The sequence below is a fragment of the Centroberyx affinis genome, unplaced genomic scaffold, assembly GCF_046629955.1.
Source record: "Centroberyx affinis isolate AG114_WGS23_722 - 3 ecotype Tasmania unplaced genomic scaffold, CSIRO-AGI_Caff_v1 ptg005735l_1, whole genome shotgun sequence".
In the NCBI taxonomy this organism is placed as follows: Eukaryota; Metazoa; Chordata; class Actinopteri; order Beryciformes; family Berycidae; genus Centroberyx; species Centroberyx affinis.
Genome location: NW_027282898.1, coordinates 42,917 through 60,195, shown reverse-complemented (window position 1 = coordinate 60,195; position 17,279 = coordinate 42,917). Strand labels below are relative to the sequence as shown.

The window sequence follows — 17,279 nt, the reverse complement described above, 5'->3', positions numbered from 1 at the left end:
CAACTTTCTCTAAAGTAACTGTCAATAACGTTTCTTAAAGCCTAAAAGTTCTTTTGCGTCGCGGCGCGTCGGAATCTCTAAGGCGCTCCGAACGCAGATGAAAAACTAAGACCGATTCCAGCCGTAGAACTCTTGATTGTGAGGTTCGATGAGATGGGGTTGCATTGATATTCCGTCCTAACCCTCCAGTAACCTCTTTTTGGTCATGTGATTGCAGCTAATCTAAATTTGGCTCAGCAGCTCTGAAACAACAGCTCCCAGAATTGTACGCATGTTAGTAACGGTGTGCGTTATTTCATCCAGCCAACAAGAAATGTTCAGCAACCCAAAACGCATCGTTTTAATCTTCGAATCTGTGTTTTTGTTTCAGATTGTAGCAGCCCTTCAGCAGTGTATTCATTACAGCGAGTCCTGTGAACGCTTCACCGATGAGACAACTGATCTGACCCAGTCAGTGGAGCAACAGAACTCCTGTAAGTAAAACAGCCCATAAAACACATGATTTCTTTTACAGGTTCAAGGATTGTCCGAGATACGCTGAGCTAATGCCAAGCTTCACTTCAACAGTCTAAACATCAGATCTCCAGCACATTTGCAGTAATGCTGATTTAATGTGCGCTGTGAAATACACCAAACAAATGATATGTACAGGCTGAACCGCTCTGAAGGCCTAATGACAAAGCGATTCATTAAAAGTCTGCGGGCGCTAAACGTATTCGCACCTTGACTTTGCTGTCGTCATTTATCCAGTCGCCTTCGTGCCCGCATACTGTTCCCGCTGTCGTCAGGACGGAGGTGGAGAGAGAGGGACGGAGAGCAAAGGGTGATGGAAAGAGTGACCAAACTGAGAGAAACTTGCTAGAGCGAGTCAACGAAGCAGAGTGAAAGAGGAAACAAGTGAGGCGGTGGGACGTTGTGTTAGGCCGAGTAGAGAGGAGGGTCAAAGAAAAAGACAGAAAGAGACTGCAATCTTAATTACACTCACGATACACATTACATGAATCCCTTTTCCTTTTATTGAAATAATCATTTGTGACATTTTCATATATCGCATTGCTATAACGCAATAGTGATTAAACGTACCCAGTTCATGAAAGCTTTTCCATTTGCTGTTCTAAACACCCGGTGTCTGGTAGCTCTTTCCTGGGGAAAATTTGTGCGTTTTTATGTTTCCGGTTTGTTTGGAATAAATAGAAGAAGGACTGGGTAGCTAGCATGAACAGTGATAGCCACCATGGCTGAACAGACAAAGAGAAGCCACCTACAGAAACTCAAACTGCATCAACATAAATTACCATGTGGACTAGTTAGGCTATTTTGTTATGTGTGGCCCGCTTAATTTGTTAAATTTTTCTATTGGCCTTTCACTCCTTCCATCTGCCATTGCCAGAAACCAGTGGTGGAAAGTAAGTAAGTACATTTACTCAAGTACTGTACTTAAGTACAATTTTGAGGTACTTGTACTTTACTTGAGTATTTCCATTTAATGCTACTTTGTACTTATACTCCACTACATTTTAGAGGGAAATATTGTACTTTTTACTCCATGACATTTATTTCACAGCTGTAGTTATTACTAGTTACTTTTCAGATACATTTTATATTTCAAACATTTGATCATCTTTATAAAATAATTATAAAATAGCATTGTTATAGATTAGACTACCCAAAAGTATAGCTAAATTGTTAAGATTAGCTTCACGTTGACAACATTAAAATGCTGCTTACATGTACATGTATGTCAATAAATCAGTATTAATATTCCAATAATTTATGAAAAATATAACTCTAAATGGGGACAGTTTGCATAATGAGTACGTTTACTTTGATACTCTAAGTACATTTTGCTGCCAATACTTATGTACATTTACTTCAGTAAGATTTTGAATGCAGGACTTTTACTTGTAATGTAGTATCTTTACATTGTTGTATTGCTACTTTTATTGAAGTAAAAGATCTCAGTACTTCTTCCACCACTGCCAGAAACTCTGCAAGCTTTAGCTTTGCACTAAAAGAACAGCGCCCTCCTCCTGTTTCGTGCCATAAAGCAATTCAGCAGATTTCCCGCCAAATCCGACCAGGTGGCTCACAATGTAAAAAGCTGTCAGTCCTCTCAGGGCAGGTCTTGTTTGTTTACTGTAATCATACTAATGTCTCAAAATTAACGTGGTAATGATTTATTGACCTTTTTAACAGTGAATTCAATAAAGTTGAGAGTGGTAAAAAAGGGAACGTCAGCACTTTTTTTTTTTTTTTTTGTTGTGCTTTCTCTCCTGTAAGCCAGCTGGCTCCTAGAGACTGAACACCTTGACCTTGTCGCGGATAAGCGGCGATACGCACACTCCCCGGCACTCCTCCACGCTCCTCAGAAAAGAACAAGGGCTCTCTTTTGCTATCCTGCGGTCTCAACAAGCTCCGTTTTCACTTCATCCACCTTCAATAGCCGCACGGACACACACACACGCACAAGGACGCCCGTCTTTTGTACGAGCGGACCCGGCTTTACTTTACCTCCTCCTCCTCCGCTGTATACCCACTTGTCAGCCGCCCGTAGACGGACGAACGCCCGCGAGTCTAACACGACATCTCTCTCCCTCGCCTCGCCTGCTTCCTCTTTTACTTCACTTTATTGACTCCGCATGTCAGTCTTTTCCTCTTACATCGGTCAATTCATTCCCTTTTTACACTCCATCCCACTCCCTCCAATCTTGTTCAATGTCATTGCAGCAAAGGAATGAAGAAAGTGCACGCAAAAAGCTTTTGTCTTTAATAATAAACCTTTGGCAATTGCTCTGTAAGGATAGCTGAGTTTTACAGATTTTTACTCCTTTGGTTCTTTTTGATTCATGCACCCTGGACGGATTTTTTCTGCCCTGTGTCAGTCTCATTGCATAACAGTTCAAAAGTGGCTTTGTGTATCCAGAAATGTTGTACGTGTTGATTCTCCAATGTACACGGCATCCATCATGGTTGAATGGCCATTAGTTGGTGCATTAGAATATTGCCAAGTTCTCTGTTTTTATCTTCACAAGAAAGCTTGAAATATGACCGACACTAGCTGACACTGAAGAACAACACAAACTTGTCCAATCCATACTTGACAGACTCTTTTCCATTTTTCTTGTGGATTTTTTTTCTGACATTCAGGAAGCGGTTTATTCAGCTAATTTGCCTTTTATTGTTTGCGGCACGACTTTGACAAATTCACTTGACATTTGGATAGAACCATAGCGATTTCTTCTATCTTCCTCCTACTGTTTTCCTCTGTGCCTTCCCCTCCAACATCTGCTGGCGGCAGGAACCATATGTGGGCGTAAAGAAAACTGGACACACGATAACAGCATAAAGATAAAAAGATAAAAAAGTCCAGATTTTTCCTGGACTTTTTCATTAAAGTTTTGTTTTTGTAAATGCAAAAGGAATATGTTTGTTGGATAGTTGTACTAAATTCTGAGTAGAGGGAGATAAAGGTTGATAGTGCTGTGATGCGATGTTGAGGTTGTTGTGTTGCAGGCTCGGTCCAGAGGAGTGTGTACACAGGGAAAGAGCTGGAATATGCCTTCTTTGTCCACTCACTGTGTGTCCTGGGGAAAGTCCTCATCTACACCAATGGGAGAAAGCTCTTCCCCATCAAAGTCAGGAAGCGCAAAGGTGCGGTGCTGGATTTTTTTCCTCTATATAATTGTAAACACCTATACTTTGATAAATACACTCAGTTTAATGAGTTCACTCTGAACTGATAATGTCATGGATTGCCTGATAATGTAATAACATTACCTTATTACATTACCTGGCAATTATTACTTTCCTAAGCCTTTCCTTTTTAACTAATGTAATAATGACTAATGATGTAATGTCTTGTAAGGCCATGCAGATTTAATTAGGTCTTAAACAGATTCCTGTTTAACACAAAAAATACGACTCGTCATCAATCTCTATTGCACATTTTAAAGCACCAGGCAAGTTCTTGCTCTTTGAATATCATCAGAACATGCAATGGTGATGAAAACTCCACCATTCTTTATTGCAGCCACTTCTTGTCATGTAAAATATGATGTCTGCTTGTTTTAAACACATTGCAATCCAAGTGCTGAATCAGGGGACAATGATAAAGCAACTGACACACAGCAGCAGCTCTGTTATAGTGGTCAGAAAATTTCTCTTATTGCAGCTTTAAGTTCATAAAACGGATACAAAAAATATGGCTTGTACACAGCTCCAAACCTCAGTGCTGCAAGGAACTATTTGTCCACTTTGGGTAAAGGACTGGTTTAATATGTTTTCTACTTCACATGTGTACAATTCCATCGCCAAACGATCAGTTTGATAAAATATATATCCCAAGCATCTCACCTCTCCAACACACACACACACACACACACACACACACACACACACACACACACACACTCTCATTGAAGCATACAAACATGCAACACAATCTCTGCCACTTGCATAGTACTCACTCACTCTGTCTCTCACGCACACTCTCTCGTAATCGCGCACACACACACACACACACACACACACACTGCATCCCCCGTCGGTTTCTTCGTCTGGTTGTCTGGTTGCCAGAAGTGATTACCCTCTCGCGTCGATTCTGTCATGTCATTCTACTGCTCCTGGTCATTGATTGACAGACAGCGAATGGAAACATGCCCAAGAGCATTTGATCAGTCCAATTAATCGCATGCGTCATATTGAACATTGTTGAGCTACGTCCAATCAATTACACAAATATCATTACTTAATAAGGGCTGTAACATCATTTTTACTGATAAAGTCATAATTGCTATAGCGTGATGTTAGATTATGTGGGAATTTATTACATTAACAGGTTTGACTACATATTTGACCAGTTGGGGAGCCGCTCTGGATGCTACAGGCTGAACATAATGCACACTTGAAAGTGGGCACTATCTACTCAAAGCTGTCGGGCAACATGATACAGCTGTTGGCGCTCTGTACTGATCTTCTTTATTATTCAATTCATTTTTCTATAATGATGACAAAGTATATTTGATTGCCCCGCGCAAATGTTTTCTTCCTATTCATCCCTCCCTCAGTTATTGTACAATAAATGAATTCCTTCAAACGTTACAGCAGATGAACTCACGCAGGAGTGAGTTGGGTCAGCGTACCCATGGGCAAAATTCAAAGCAGTTCCCATCCCCATCCCTTTGTTTGAATGTAGTCATTAACTATCCTTTCCACTACAGACTCATGACCACTCCTTCCAGTACGGTGCGATGATGTCCCACCCTCCACCCTCGTTTAATGACTCCTGTGATAAAGTTATGTAATGGCTGGAATGCTATGTGGACGGACTATTGCAAAAGACTAATTTTCTACTGCCGTCCCTCCTTAACTACATGATTTACCCATGAGTCACCCTCCTATCAGTCTGTGTGTCTCAGTCTGACATCAGTCAATTTACTGAAGTTAGAATGACAGCGCTGATAAGCTTCATGCTTTGGGGATGCAGGCCTGTTGATGAGCAACTCAAGGCCCACTCCCACATTCACATCCAGCCCCTGCTCGTCTTAAAGCCAGACCCCCGATAGGGCTGAACAATTAATCGAAATTTTATGGAAATCGCAATATGGCCTACTGCGATTTTCAAATCACAGGAGGCGCAATATTTGTTAAAGGTGAAATGTGTCAAAATACATCATCAAATCATATTCTACAGACTGAAGAAAACATCTTTGTTTGGTACAGATCCCTGCAAAAATCACACCATAATCATTTTAATAAGTTTTTCAATGAAAATAAGAATAATGATATAAAAATGATCATTCCCTCTAATATCGCAAATCATATTGCAATTGCAATAGCAGTCAAAATAATCACAATTACATATTTTTTCAAAATCGTTCGGCTCTAACCCCCAATCAGTTTCTCACCCACATGCCAGCATCTGAACCAGTTTCAGCTATTGTTTTTGGATTGTTGTGATTGGATGATTATCCAGTACCAACATATTTGAGGAAGAAGTTTATGTCTCTCATTTAAAACTACATTTCTGTGCAAAGAATACAGCGGACACTGGAGCTTGTCTGTCTGATAATCTGAAAAAGTCTTAAATGCAGGGTTCCCATTGGTCATGGAATTTCTCAAATATTATGGGATTTTGTTACGTGTATTCCAGACAGGGAAAATCAGGGAAATTGTTAAATTTGGGGACTATCAGTGAATTTTAATAATGGGTCACCTTACAGGAATATACCAGTGTATTTGACAAATTGTTTCCCATATGTATTGCATTAGATGGAGGTTTTCAGCCATGAAATGCCATGAATTACATTTCTACTAGACCAGTGATTCTCAGCCTTTTTCATATCCCTTAATTTAGTCCACATTAGAGCTACGGACCCCCATTTGATGAGATTTTGTCTCTCGGACCCAAATCTGTGAATATTTTTATTCTCAGATATGATTTTGTCCAGAACTCCATGACTATCTGTACCCCCTGGAACCCCCTCAAGGACCCTCAGTGGTCCCCGGACCCCACGTTGAGAACCACTGGTATAGACAATGAAATATTCAAGTTTAACATAGCAGATCATGCTTTAAAATGATAAAAAAAAAAACATGTCTGTGTTATTTCATATTTTGTAATTACTAGCTCAGTGTAAGTAATGTAATGTTCAAGTTTAACAAGGTACATCATTCTTTAGAATTATACACTGTACTTATAAAAATGTATGACAAAATTAAAGTATACAACTAACTTAACAGTTATAGTGCGAGTATTGTATATACTTGCAAGTATGCAAATATTAGCCAATTTGAAACCACACCAGGTACTGAAACTGACACTGGAAATGAATCTGAGCATAAATTAAGCACCAGAATGACCTTTGTCTCTACTACTACCAAAACATAAGTATGAAAGTATGAGTCCCTCCCTGAATCTGTCTGTGTTTGTCCCACACTGAGTAACCATACTGATTTCCTCATTCAACATCTTTCCTGTCTGTGTTTCAGATCCAGTCAGCCTGACAGACCTGGTCGTCACCCTGATTAACATCATGTACCAACACCCTAAGCCCCCGCATAGTGACACCTCACACATAGGTGGGGCTACACACACACACACACACACACATGTACGTACACACCTTCTGCCCAGCCTCTCATTAGCGTGACAAATTAACTCGGAGCAGTTTTGAGTCTCAAGACAACCACTTTTTTTTTAACGTAGGATCTTTTTAGTGTCATTGCACTTACGCACGTACTGTTATCTACGTCGGTGAGTTTCAGCTTCCACCCTTAAATGGCTTGTGTCCAGGCCTTGTCTCTCTCCGGAGGCAGCGAGGGCGCGATAGAGTGAGAGAACACATTGACCCTCCCTCTGAGGCGTAACAACATTCCTCAGACCATATCTTTTATCTCTTAACCTTGTACCAAGTCAGGCAGTGCCGTGGCAGCCTCCCGGAGGACCTTGCTTTATTGCCCCATTCATTCTCATGAATAATATCGCAGCAACTTTGCTGCCAGTGATCAATAGTGTCCCTTACCTTGACTGTCTCACAGGACTTCCTTTGTCTGGGCAGCTGCTGAACAAGTAAGAGAGTCATATTCATCTTTTACCTGCGGCCTGACGAAGAGACCAGTGTAGCACTGAGAGAGGATTCTGAACAGCATCCTGATACCCCAGAATGAACTAGGGCTGCAACTAACGATCAATTAGTTGTTTGTTCTATAAAATGTCAGAAAATGGTGAAAAATGTGGATCAGTGTTTCCCAAAGCCCAAGATGACGTCCTCAAATGTCTTGTTTTGTCCACAACCCAAAGATATTCAGTTTACTGTCATAGAGGAGGAAAGAAACCAGAAAATATTCACATTTAAGAAGCTGGAATCAGAGAATTTTGACTTATTTTTCTTAAAAAATCACTCAAACCGATTCATCGATTATCAAAATAGTTGGCGATTAATTTAATAGTTGACAACTAATCGATTAATCGTTGCAGCTCTAGAATGAACTCTTGTGTGTGTCTGTGTGGACTTTATCAATGTTCTAATAACAATTCTGTAACTTCAGAATCACCTACTTGTTCCCCTGTCTTTCACAAACAGAGGAAAGTGTGATTTTAACGATCAAATGCGCAGCACCACAGCACACCGTCCAGTGATAATGTGTCTCCAAAATGAATTAGAAGAGAATTATGAGAATGAGACAGAGGCAGTAATCACAGATTGTTTCCAAGGCCTGATTTGGGTTCTGGGTTGTGTGTAGTTTTCCCCTCTGTTCTCCACAGACACCCGCATTAACCCGAGAGACTGGATTGTTAAATTGCATCGAGCGAAAATGCATCAAATCCAGGTCTAAAAGCACCCAAGATGCATTGAAGATCTGATCAGAGATTGTCAGAGGTGCATTTGGCCACATTAACAACAAAACGTGTACATGTATTCCAAATTGTATGAAATCTCCAATCCACATATGTGGAAATACACTTGAATGCACAGATCCATCCCACACAAATCAGACTAAAACAAGCATCAGGCAGCTCAGATAGTAACATCGGGATATTTAGAGATGGGGAACAGGCAAGACGGGGCGTTTACTGTCAAATTTGGAATGATAGATATTACGAGAGGAACCGTCATGCATAACAATCTGATTTCAATGTGTATACTCTAGACGAATTTGAATGCCAAGTGGAATCCAGCTAAATCATACGTAGACACAATCCAGACACAGATTGCATGTTAATGCATGTGTAAAGGGGGCTCACAGTGTGTAATGTTTGTTTGTCCAGACTCCCTGACGCCCAGCGGCCTGGTGATGGAGGTGCTGTGGACGCTGTGCGAGAGGACAGAGAGTGCTGCCGAGTGTCTCTACCAGACCCCCGTCATAGAGACACTAGTGGCTCCTGTCATAGCCCTGCTCAATGGACAGCAGGTCAATACACACACACACACGTTTGTATTATTGTATTTGTGAGCAGGGTTTGCCAATATATACCACCGATATAACAGAGGTTCTTCCCTAACTTCAGCTACATAAAAATAGTCTGGAAAACCTTCAATGACTTTTTTTTTTTTTTACTTTATCCTAATAATCCAAATCTTAACTCTACATGCAAGTCCTAAACCTAAACAAACTTTAGCCTTAACTCTCACCCCAACCTAAACCTAATTCAAACTCAATCCTAAACCCAAATCCTAATCCTAAACTAACCCCTTACAAGAAGTGAAGACCGGCAAAACGTCCTCACTTTGGAGGATTTCCCTCATCTTCCTATCCTTGGGAGGACATTTGTTCCTCCATAACTATAGAAGTTAAAGAACAAACACACACACAGCCATCAACTTCCGATAGTGACATTAAAGAATTTTTTGCTAGTATTGAGTAGGAGATAAACGAGAGCAGCTATCATCCTTAAAACCCCACGTCTCTGCTCGGCACTTTTATGCCATCGGTCAGCCCTTTGTAATCTCTCTCAAATCGTCAGACCAGCACTTATGAAAACATAATAGTTTTCCTCGGTACCCTGGCTGTCAAAGTTGATGATATAATTTCCATTCTCAATGCCCGTTCTTCCCTCTTAATCACTTTCGGCGCTCATTCCGCTCTCTTCCTGAAGCACTTTTCAATCTCGTGTGTGTTTCCCTCTCTGCGGTTCACAGGCCAAATTAAAGTCTCCCGGAGCGACGTTGACTCTCATCGCCGACGCTCTGGCTCGCATCGCAAACACCGACAGAGGCTTAGCCCTCTTCTTATACGAGAAAAATCTGGTTCTAGCCCACGGTGAGAGGTAAGTTGGTTGGTGTGTGTGTGTGTGTGTGAGCGTAAGTTGATTGGATTCGTAGTGTTTTCGTTTCGTATTTTTGATGATTATGAATATATTACATTTGCCTGACTCGGCTGGAAGGCCGTTTCTCCAGCGTAGGCTTTAATTTGCATAGCAAATCCTCCTCATTCTGCACATAAGGCAGATTAAAACCGGGATATCATCGGTTTGTCAATCATGGGGATTATATCTTTGATCCACTTGTAGCCTTCAGTCAAGTCCCATTATAGCACTGTAGAATGATTTGCCTCTAAAGAAGTCCATTCTGAAACAACGGCTTGATGTAGCGATGCAGCAATACTGCTTTTTCACAAGCTAATACCTCTTGTGAGTATTGAACTTCATGTATCGACCAATATAGTGTACCATTCATTTTTGTATGCATGCTACCTCCACCTATAAATGTTCTGATAATGAGCACAGATGCCTCTGATGGAATTTAGAGGTTGTATTCCAGACAGGCAAAGTCTGGGAATTTAATAAATTCTGTGGGAAGAAGGGGGATATCAGGGAATTTTACAAATGGGTCACTTTACAGGAATATACCAGAATTTATTTGACAATTTTTTGACAGTTCAAGGAATTAGATGGCAGTTTTCAGCCCGACGGTAGTGGAAACCAGACTGGAAACCAGGAAGGAAGAACATTTTTAGGTCATGGAAGCGCTCCAGCTTAGTTATGGAAAAGTCATGAAATTTTTACATCAGGGCCACGGTGGGAACGTTGATGCACATGCGCTTTGCACATTGTCATTTTTCCATCTGGCGCTTTTGATAAGGTGAATAATTAGTACTATACATATAAAAATCTATGAATGTTGTCAACTTCTCTCTCTCTCTGTCTGTTTTCTCTCTCGTCTCCAGTACCTCTGCTGCCCATGTCATTGTGCAGTTCACCCAGAGGCTGCTGGATAGGGAGCTCCCATCACTGAGTGAATCCGAGTTGTCCCATACATTATGTGGGGCCTTCATCTTTGTCTGCAGGCAGATATACAACACCTGCGAGGGTCTACAGGTCCTCCGACCCTACGGCCTGCACAACGCTGTAGCCGCCGCCTGGAAAAAGGTGCCTGCACTTGTCAACATGAATCCAGTTCTGGATATGAGACTAATATAATAATAATAAGGCTGGGGACACACTTCATGACTGGCATGTGCAGATTGTTTTCCTCTTGCATCGTACAGGCGCATGCACTTGACAAACAGCCAGACCAGCTGGATTTAGGGAACACATACTTGAGGACCAGTTGGATTTAGGGAACACACACACTTGAGGACCAGTTGGATTTAGGGAACACACACTTGAGGACCAGTTGGATTTAGGGAACACACACACTTGAGGACCAGTTGGATTTAGGGAACACACACTTGAGGACCAGTTGGATTTAGGGAACACACACTTGAGGACCAGTTGGATTTAGGGAACACACACTTGAGGACCAGTTGGATTTAGGGAACACACACTTGAGGACCAGTTGGATTTAGGGAACACACACTCGACGACACACTATGACACACACTACTAGAGTTCTACTGCCATACAACCCCTAAATCTGGTGAAAACACAAACCTTTGCGCTCCCAAAACACCAAATTAAAACTAACATGGAGGTGAAGTGTTTTTCTCTGGTCAAACTCTCATTGCCTATCGCCGGGCTCTATTCAGATTCGAGTGGTTGACCAGCTCACACTGCAGGAGGAGGTCAACACTCGGCACAGATTCAAGTGGTAGAAATCAAACATGTCTGAAATAATGGCGATGCTCCGGACTGGATCAGGAGGAAAGAGATTAAAGTCCTGAGCCCTCACACACTCACTTATCTGTACAACCCACCCAAACTCAAACTCTTCAATCCTGAAAATCAGTCCTGATGCCAAACCGTGGCTATAATTGGCATCAAAGTCATGTAGTGTCTCCCCAGCCTTATGTGAGCAACAGACTGGAAAAGACCTCGATGGGCTTTTGAGGGGCAGTTTCAGATTTTAAAAAAAACATTGGTTAACATAAGGGGGAATTAGTTCCCATTGTTTCTGATATTGTATTCAGGATTCGTTTACACACACTTAAAGGGGATCTGCCTGGTTGACTCAAAACAGCTTATACAACAAAAATGATGCACATACTAAAACAAAACCTTAAAAGAACAGAAAACAATTTACTGTTATAATATTGCTATTGCTGTAAAATGGAATATGCTGTTTTGTAGGCAGGGATACGCAGGAAATCAATACACTTTGTTGGAAAACAAAGGTTGACAAATCCATCCATAAAAAAGCATTGTACGCAATGGCTGATAAACTTTATATCTGAATACTTTTTTTTCCAGAATATCTCATGGAGGAGCGTCCATATCCTAAGCCTGTGATTGGTTTCACTGGCAAGAATACTCAGTGTCACATCTCATTAGCTTGATGAATGCAGTGTTTCTTCCACATTCATTCAGCAATAAACAAGGAAATGAACAAACCATTCACTCAGTGTTTTTAATAGTGCTCTCTTATCATAATGAAGTGTCTAAATAAGAATACTTTCAGTTATACAGCCTGTACTAGAAACAAAACTGGAACCAAAACAGACGGATCTGGAACCAAAACCAAAAATAACTCCCAACCACTACTGCTGCAACACAATTACAGAGGGATCACTGGAATGCATAGCTAGAGATACTGACAAGTGATTCTGCTTCCACTAGTAAGGAGGCATTATCCAAGTCTCAAAGTTAGAGTTCTGTTAAGACTGTAAAGCCACATAGCAAACCCCAACTTACTACTTACTTGGAACATCCTTGTCAAAAATTAACTACTCACTTGACTGGCACATTGCGGTGCCAGTCTGAAGTAATTTCCCCTCTCACTTCCTCAACATCTGACTCCATCCAATCTTGTGTTAAAGATTAATTAGATGCCGTGATTGCTCATTTTTTGGCCTGCACATACGGTATTGTCACGCAGGTATGATGAGGCAGTGATGATGTCCCATTTCCAAGTCCACAAGTCCTTTTTTTACATGACCTCGTTTCATATATTATGGCAGGCTACACCCTACTATTGACCTCTATCACTCAACTATAAACATATATCAACCTACCAATCATGCAAATATTAACTAGTCAAGAAAGTTAAGTTTGATTGATTTCGATTAATTATCGTGACCACTCACTGTCCCTAACTAGTCAGAGAGCGCTAAATGATTAATTATTCAGAACAATATGTTTTGAATAATGAAGATAAAATACATCTGCTACAGTGGCTTTGATTATTTAGTTTATTGAAGATGCACCAAGCACTAATGTATCAATGTCTCAACCCCTTATTTGGGGACACATATTACCTGATTAGATAAAGTTTTTTGTTGTTTTTTTTATATTTATTTAAGCTTTATTTGACCATCCCATTTTCAAGGGAGGCCTGGCCAAGAAAGCATCATCAAGACGAACATAACAATTGCAGACCAGCAGCATTCAACAATGTATAAAGTCAAGAGTTCAATCAAAATCAGCCTTTTTCTTCTCTGTTCCTAGACCAGTTCCTTATCGGAGAGGGTTCCAACTCCGGTACCTGGAGCCAGCGCTGAATCATCCCCTCAGGAACTGCAGAGCATGTGAGGCTCTACGCCCACACACACCCCCACACACACACAATTTAAATGCTTTATCTCAATCCATGAAATTAAACTAGAATGCGCCTGCACTTTGGGTATTACGGAGGCTCAACATTGACATTTAAGAATCCAAAAAAGTCTTGTTTCCACCCCATGGCCCTGTGACCTATAACTGCAGAGATAGAATTATCAAAACAGAATTTTGGTAATTGCTTGGCCCCTTTTCGATATGCAGTATGTAAGTGTAAGCCTCCAGCAGGGAGTATGTTAACATGTCCCTCTCAGCCCTGTGTTATTTTGTCTCTTTCTGTTTCAACTCTCCTTGACGCGTATTCTAATCCAGTGCGGTTGGGGAGTTGTCCCCGCAATCGCACTGCTGATCTGTGATCTGTGACCACTGTCAGAAACCGCTAGTTCATACTGAGTTTTTTTTTTTTCCCCCATGTCTGTTTCATTGCAGTCCAGCACACAGGTCATTTTAGTCCAGCCACACCCAAAGCCTGTGTTCATATACCAGTTAAGGCTTTATTAAGGATAGGCTGTTACTTATTATATGCACCTTTCAAGCTGCACCAGTTAAGATTTTTAGGTAAATATACGCCCGTTTTATCCGGCTAAATCACAAGGTGAGGCTGCAACAGTGAAGAGTGCCCCCCACCCCCCCACCCCTAACTGAGATGCCCTAGAGTCACCCTATTTGCGAGGCGGTAGTTGCTATGAATGGTATCAATATCTCTAGGTGTGTATGTAAATGTATCCAGGTTATTGTGAATGGGATTTGGCCTTAACGTACATCAGCTCATGAACAGAATGCTCGAGTATCACGGATATTAACGCTAGAAAGGCCAAAGGATTTGGGGGGGGGGGGGTCCAAGAGAGACGTCAGTTGAACTTGGTTTGACCTCTCTAGTGTTAAGGGAAAATTAACCTGCATATAAATATTGCCACTGTTAATAAGTTAAAAAGATGAGTCAACCCGCTGGCAGGGTAAATCCAATCCCCCGACTGGACTGAGTGCTTGGATCAAGCCGCTTCCTCACCAACCCGATGGTTTTATTGCAGTCATCTCACCGCTCTCATGTCTCTGCCAAAACGGTCATGCTGTGGGTGTTACCTCACATTTCAATTACACCGTGTATTCCGTATAATGGCGGTGCTGAATTGAAAAACACTGCCTTGCGTTGGAAAAGAGCTCCTTAAGGTGCAGGACTGCGACACCCTTGCCACGACAGTAGATTTGCCACAGCAGGTCACTACAGAAGGTCATTTTATTATCAATCACCTACAGTGGCTATAAAAAAACGTTTCACCCCCTTCACTTTATGCACATTTTCTTGTTCTGCAAAATAAGGTCAAATTCCATTCATTTACTTAATAGGATGTAGGGTGTTTTCTGCTTCAGAATACTGGAGCTCCGTGTGGAAAGGCTGTGTCACAAACGGATGGTATTTGATTCTCCTTCCTGTGGTTTCAAAGGAAAAAGTAAACTATCTTCCTTCCATCACGATGTGCGAAAGAACACAGGGTGCACTCTTCAGTAGGTTGTTTCTGTCAAATTCCTTCACTCACATTCTCAGTAAAATTAGAGAACAGAAAGTGCACCCCTTTCTAGCCATGTATTCACACTGCAAGCAACTTGGCCGATGTGTCACTGTATTCTGACCGATTGTGGGAGGTGCGAGAGGTTCTGATTGTGTCTATGTACCAGTTTTGAACAGACAAATCATGTATTTTTCACTGTTTTGCTACTGCCTTTCATAATGTCACATTGTTTTGATGAGTTTCTAGCTAGCAAGCTCTACTGTAATTAGGAAGCATTAATCGGAGATAAACAGAGATTACCATTGACCTCAACAATGGATGCAACTATTCTCCGAGCATTGTTTTTGAGACATTTATAGAGCTTTTTCACAAAAATGGCTGACGTATTAGTAGGGTACAGATCAGTTCTCACCATTGCCAGCAATGTTAAGAAGCCAACTTTCTGTCACCTCCAACTCTGTCTGTGATCACTTACTTTATAGCTTGTAACACAATACAATGGCAATGGTGAGAACCGATCTATACCCTGTGACGTACATCGGCCATATTTGTGAAAAAGGTCTATTCCTGTCGTCCTTCCAATAAAAGTTGCAGAGAACTGGGAAGCATCGTCCAAGTTTCCCCGGTCACTCAGCTCTATAGGAATGGACTTGCGATAACTTGTTGTGAATGCATGGTAACTCGCTCTATTTAACACTCTCTGTCTCTCTAACTCTGCAACAGGCTTATCTGGGAGGAAACGCTGTTGGACAGCCTGCTGAACTTTGCCGTGACACCTAAAGGCCTGCTGCTGCTTCAGCAGACAGGAGCCATCAATGAGTGTGTCTCCTACATGTTCTCTCGCTTCACCAAAAAACTACAGGTAATGACACATACTGCTCAGTGCTGAACTATACAGGTTACAGTAATAATGATGCTGTCATCCCCACTGGCACACTTCACCGCACTTAAATGTCACTTGCTGTGATGACCTTTCACTGCTACAACTAAACTACAGGGACCAAAACACATGGGGATTATTAGCTGGGTTCCCATCCAAGCAGTTTTTTTTTTTTTTAAACTTATTTTTTATTTGGTTATTTCTCACATCCCCTTTTACATCAAAAATATTTCAACATAGATTGACAGTTTCCTTTACAAGGGGTTACAGTTTTTGTAGAGTTTTATATATCCGAACAATTCAACATGAAAATATGTATAAAAATAAATCAAAATGAATTGAAATAATAATAATTATAACAATACTGAAAATAAGAAACGTAAATAACACAAACATATCAAAACAAAACTAAACATGGGTTATATACAAGTTCACCTTACATAGACATACATATTCAGTCCAATATACATAGGAAAATATCCATATTATTCATCAAAAAATAAAATTTCCTGTTTATTTTGTCTCACTTTAAAGAAGATACAGTAGACTGCCTCAGAGCATCACCTGCAGTCCAGTTCCTTACTAAGTATATGTTCGTTCAGTTATCAAACCCAGTGTTCCCCCATTGCCTCCATTAGTGGTGTCCATCTTTCTATAAAAATTTCTCTCTGTAGTCTTAGCATATTATGTAATTTTTTCCATTGTATAAATGCTTCTTAGAATTGTTAACCACTCATCACTTTTTAAGCCATCTTATTGTCATCCAAGCATTTTAATGGGAATTGTGATGAATCAAATTAACAAAGTTGAATGTAAACAGTAGATTTCGATGAAATGTCCTCTGTTATAAAAACAGATGGATCTGGTCTGTCTCTGTCCATCAAATGTAATATCTCAGGTGATATCCCACTGGTCTGATTTTGATGAAACTTGGAGGGTTGATGCATTTTGGCACTTTGTGCTCATGCTTAGAAAATTGCATGGGGACACTAAAATTAAAAGTCAAAATTTCAAAATTTGAAAGGCCATAACTGCTATACCACCGGTCCAATTTTTGATGAAACTTTCTTGCAGGGGTGACGCACCTTGTAAACAGCAACCTGCCCACAGCTAATCAATCCTTGAAAATATTTTTTTCTTTTTTTTCATGGTTGTGTTTTCTGACATGGCTTCTTTCTGTATTCAGGAAGCCCATTTGTTCATTTCAACCAAGCAGATGGAAACTCACTCGATGTGCATTTAATTTTTTTTCGTAAAATTTCAAAAATTGGCTTGACGATACTCAGTCGTTCACAGTGCAGCCACAGCTGACACCGGTTTTTGTTCCACTGTCCAGTCTATCTATCTCCAACGGCAGTTACGGATGTTGTAGAGCGGCGAGGGTTTGGGAGACAAGGACATCATTTTTGGCTGCCCACTAGAGATTATACGGAAAAAAACTACTAAGTGGTTT

The 17,279-nt window shown here is 40.9% G+C and overlaps 1 protein-coding gene across 1 annotated transcript in view; it reads left to right on the top strand.

The window, feature by feature from the left end:
• tbc1d32 (TBC1 domain family, member 32) overlaps nt 1-17,279 on the top strand; it is a gene marked incomplete at its 3' end in the record, with an annotated part of 71,566 nt that overhangs the window by 11,374 nt on the left and 42,913 nt on the right. The window contains exons 12-19 of the mRNA XM_071547230.1: nt 371-473; nt 3,514-3,651; nt 6,991-7,080; nt 8,771-8,913; nt 9,642-9,769; nt 10,669-10,870; nt 13,325-13,404; nt 15,670-15,808. Of these exons, the coding sequence (XP_071403331.1) occupies nt 371-473; nt 3,514-3,651; nt 6,991-7,080; nt 8,771-8,913; nt 9,642-9,769; nt 10,669-10,870; nt 13,325-13,404; nt 15,670-15,808 (1,023 nt within the window). The remainder of the gene's footprint in view (nt 1-370; nt 474-3,513; nt 3,652-6,990; nt 7,081-8,770; nt 8,914-9,641; nt 9,770-10,668; nt 10,871-13,324; nt 13,405-15,669; nt 15,809-17,279) is intronic.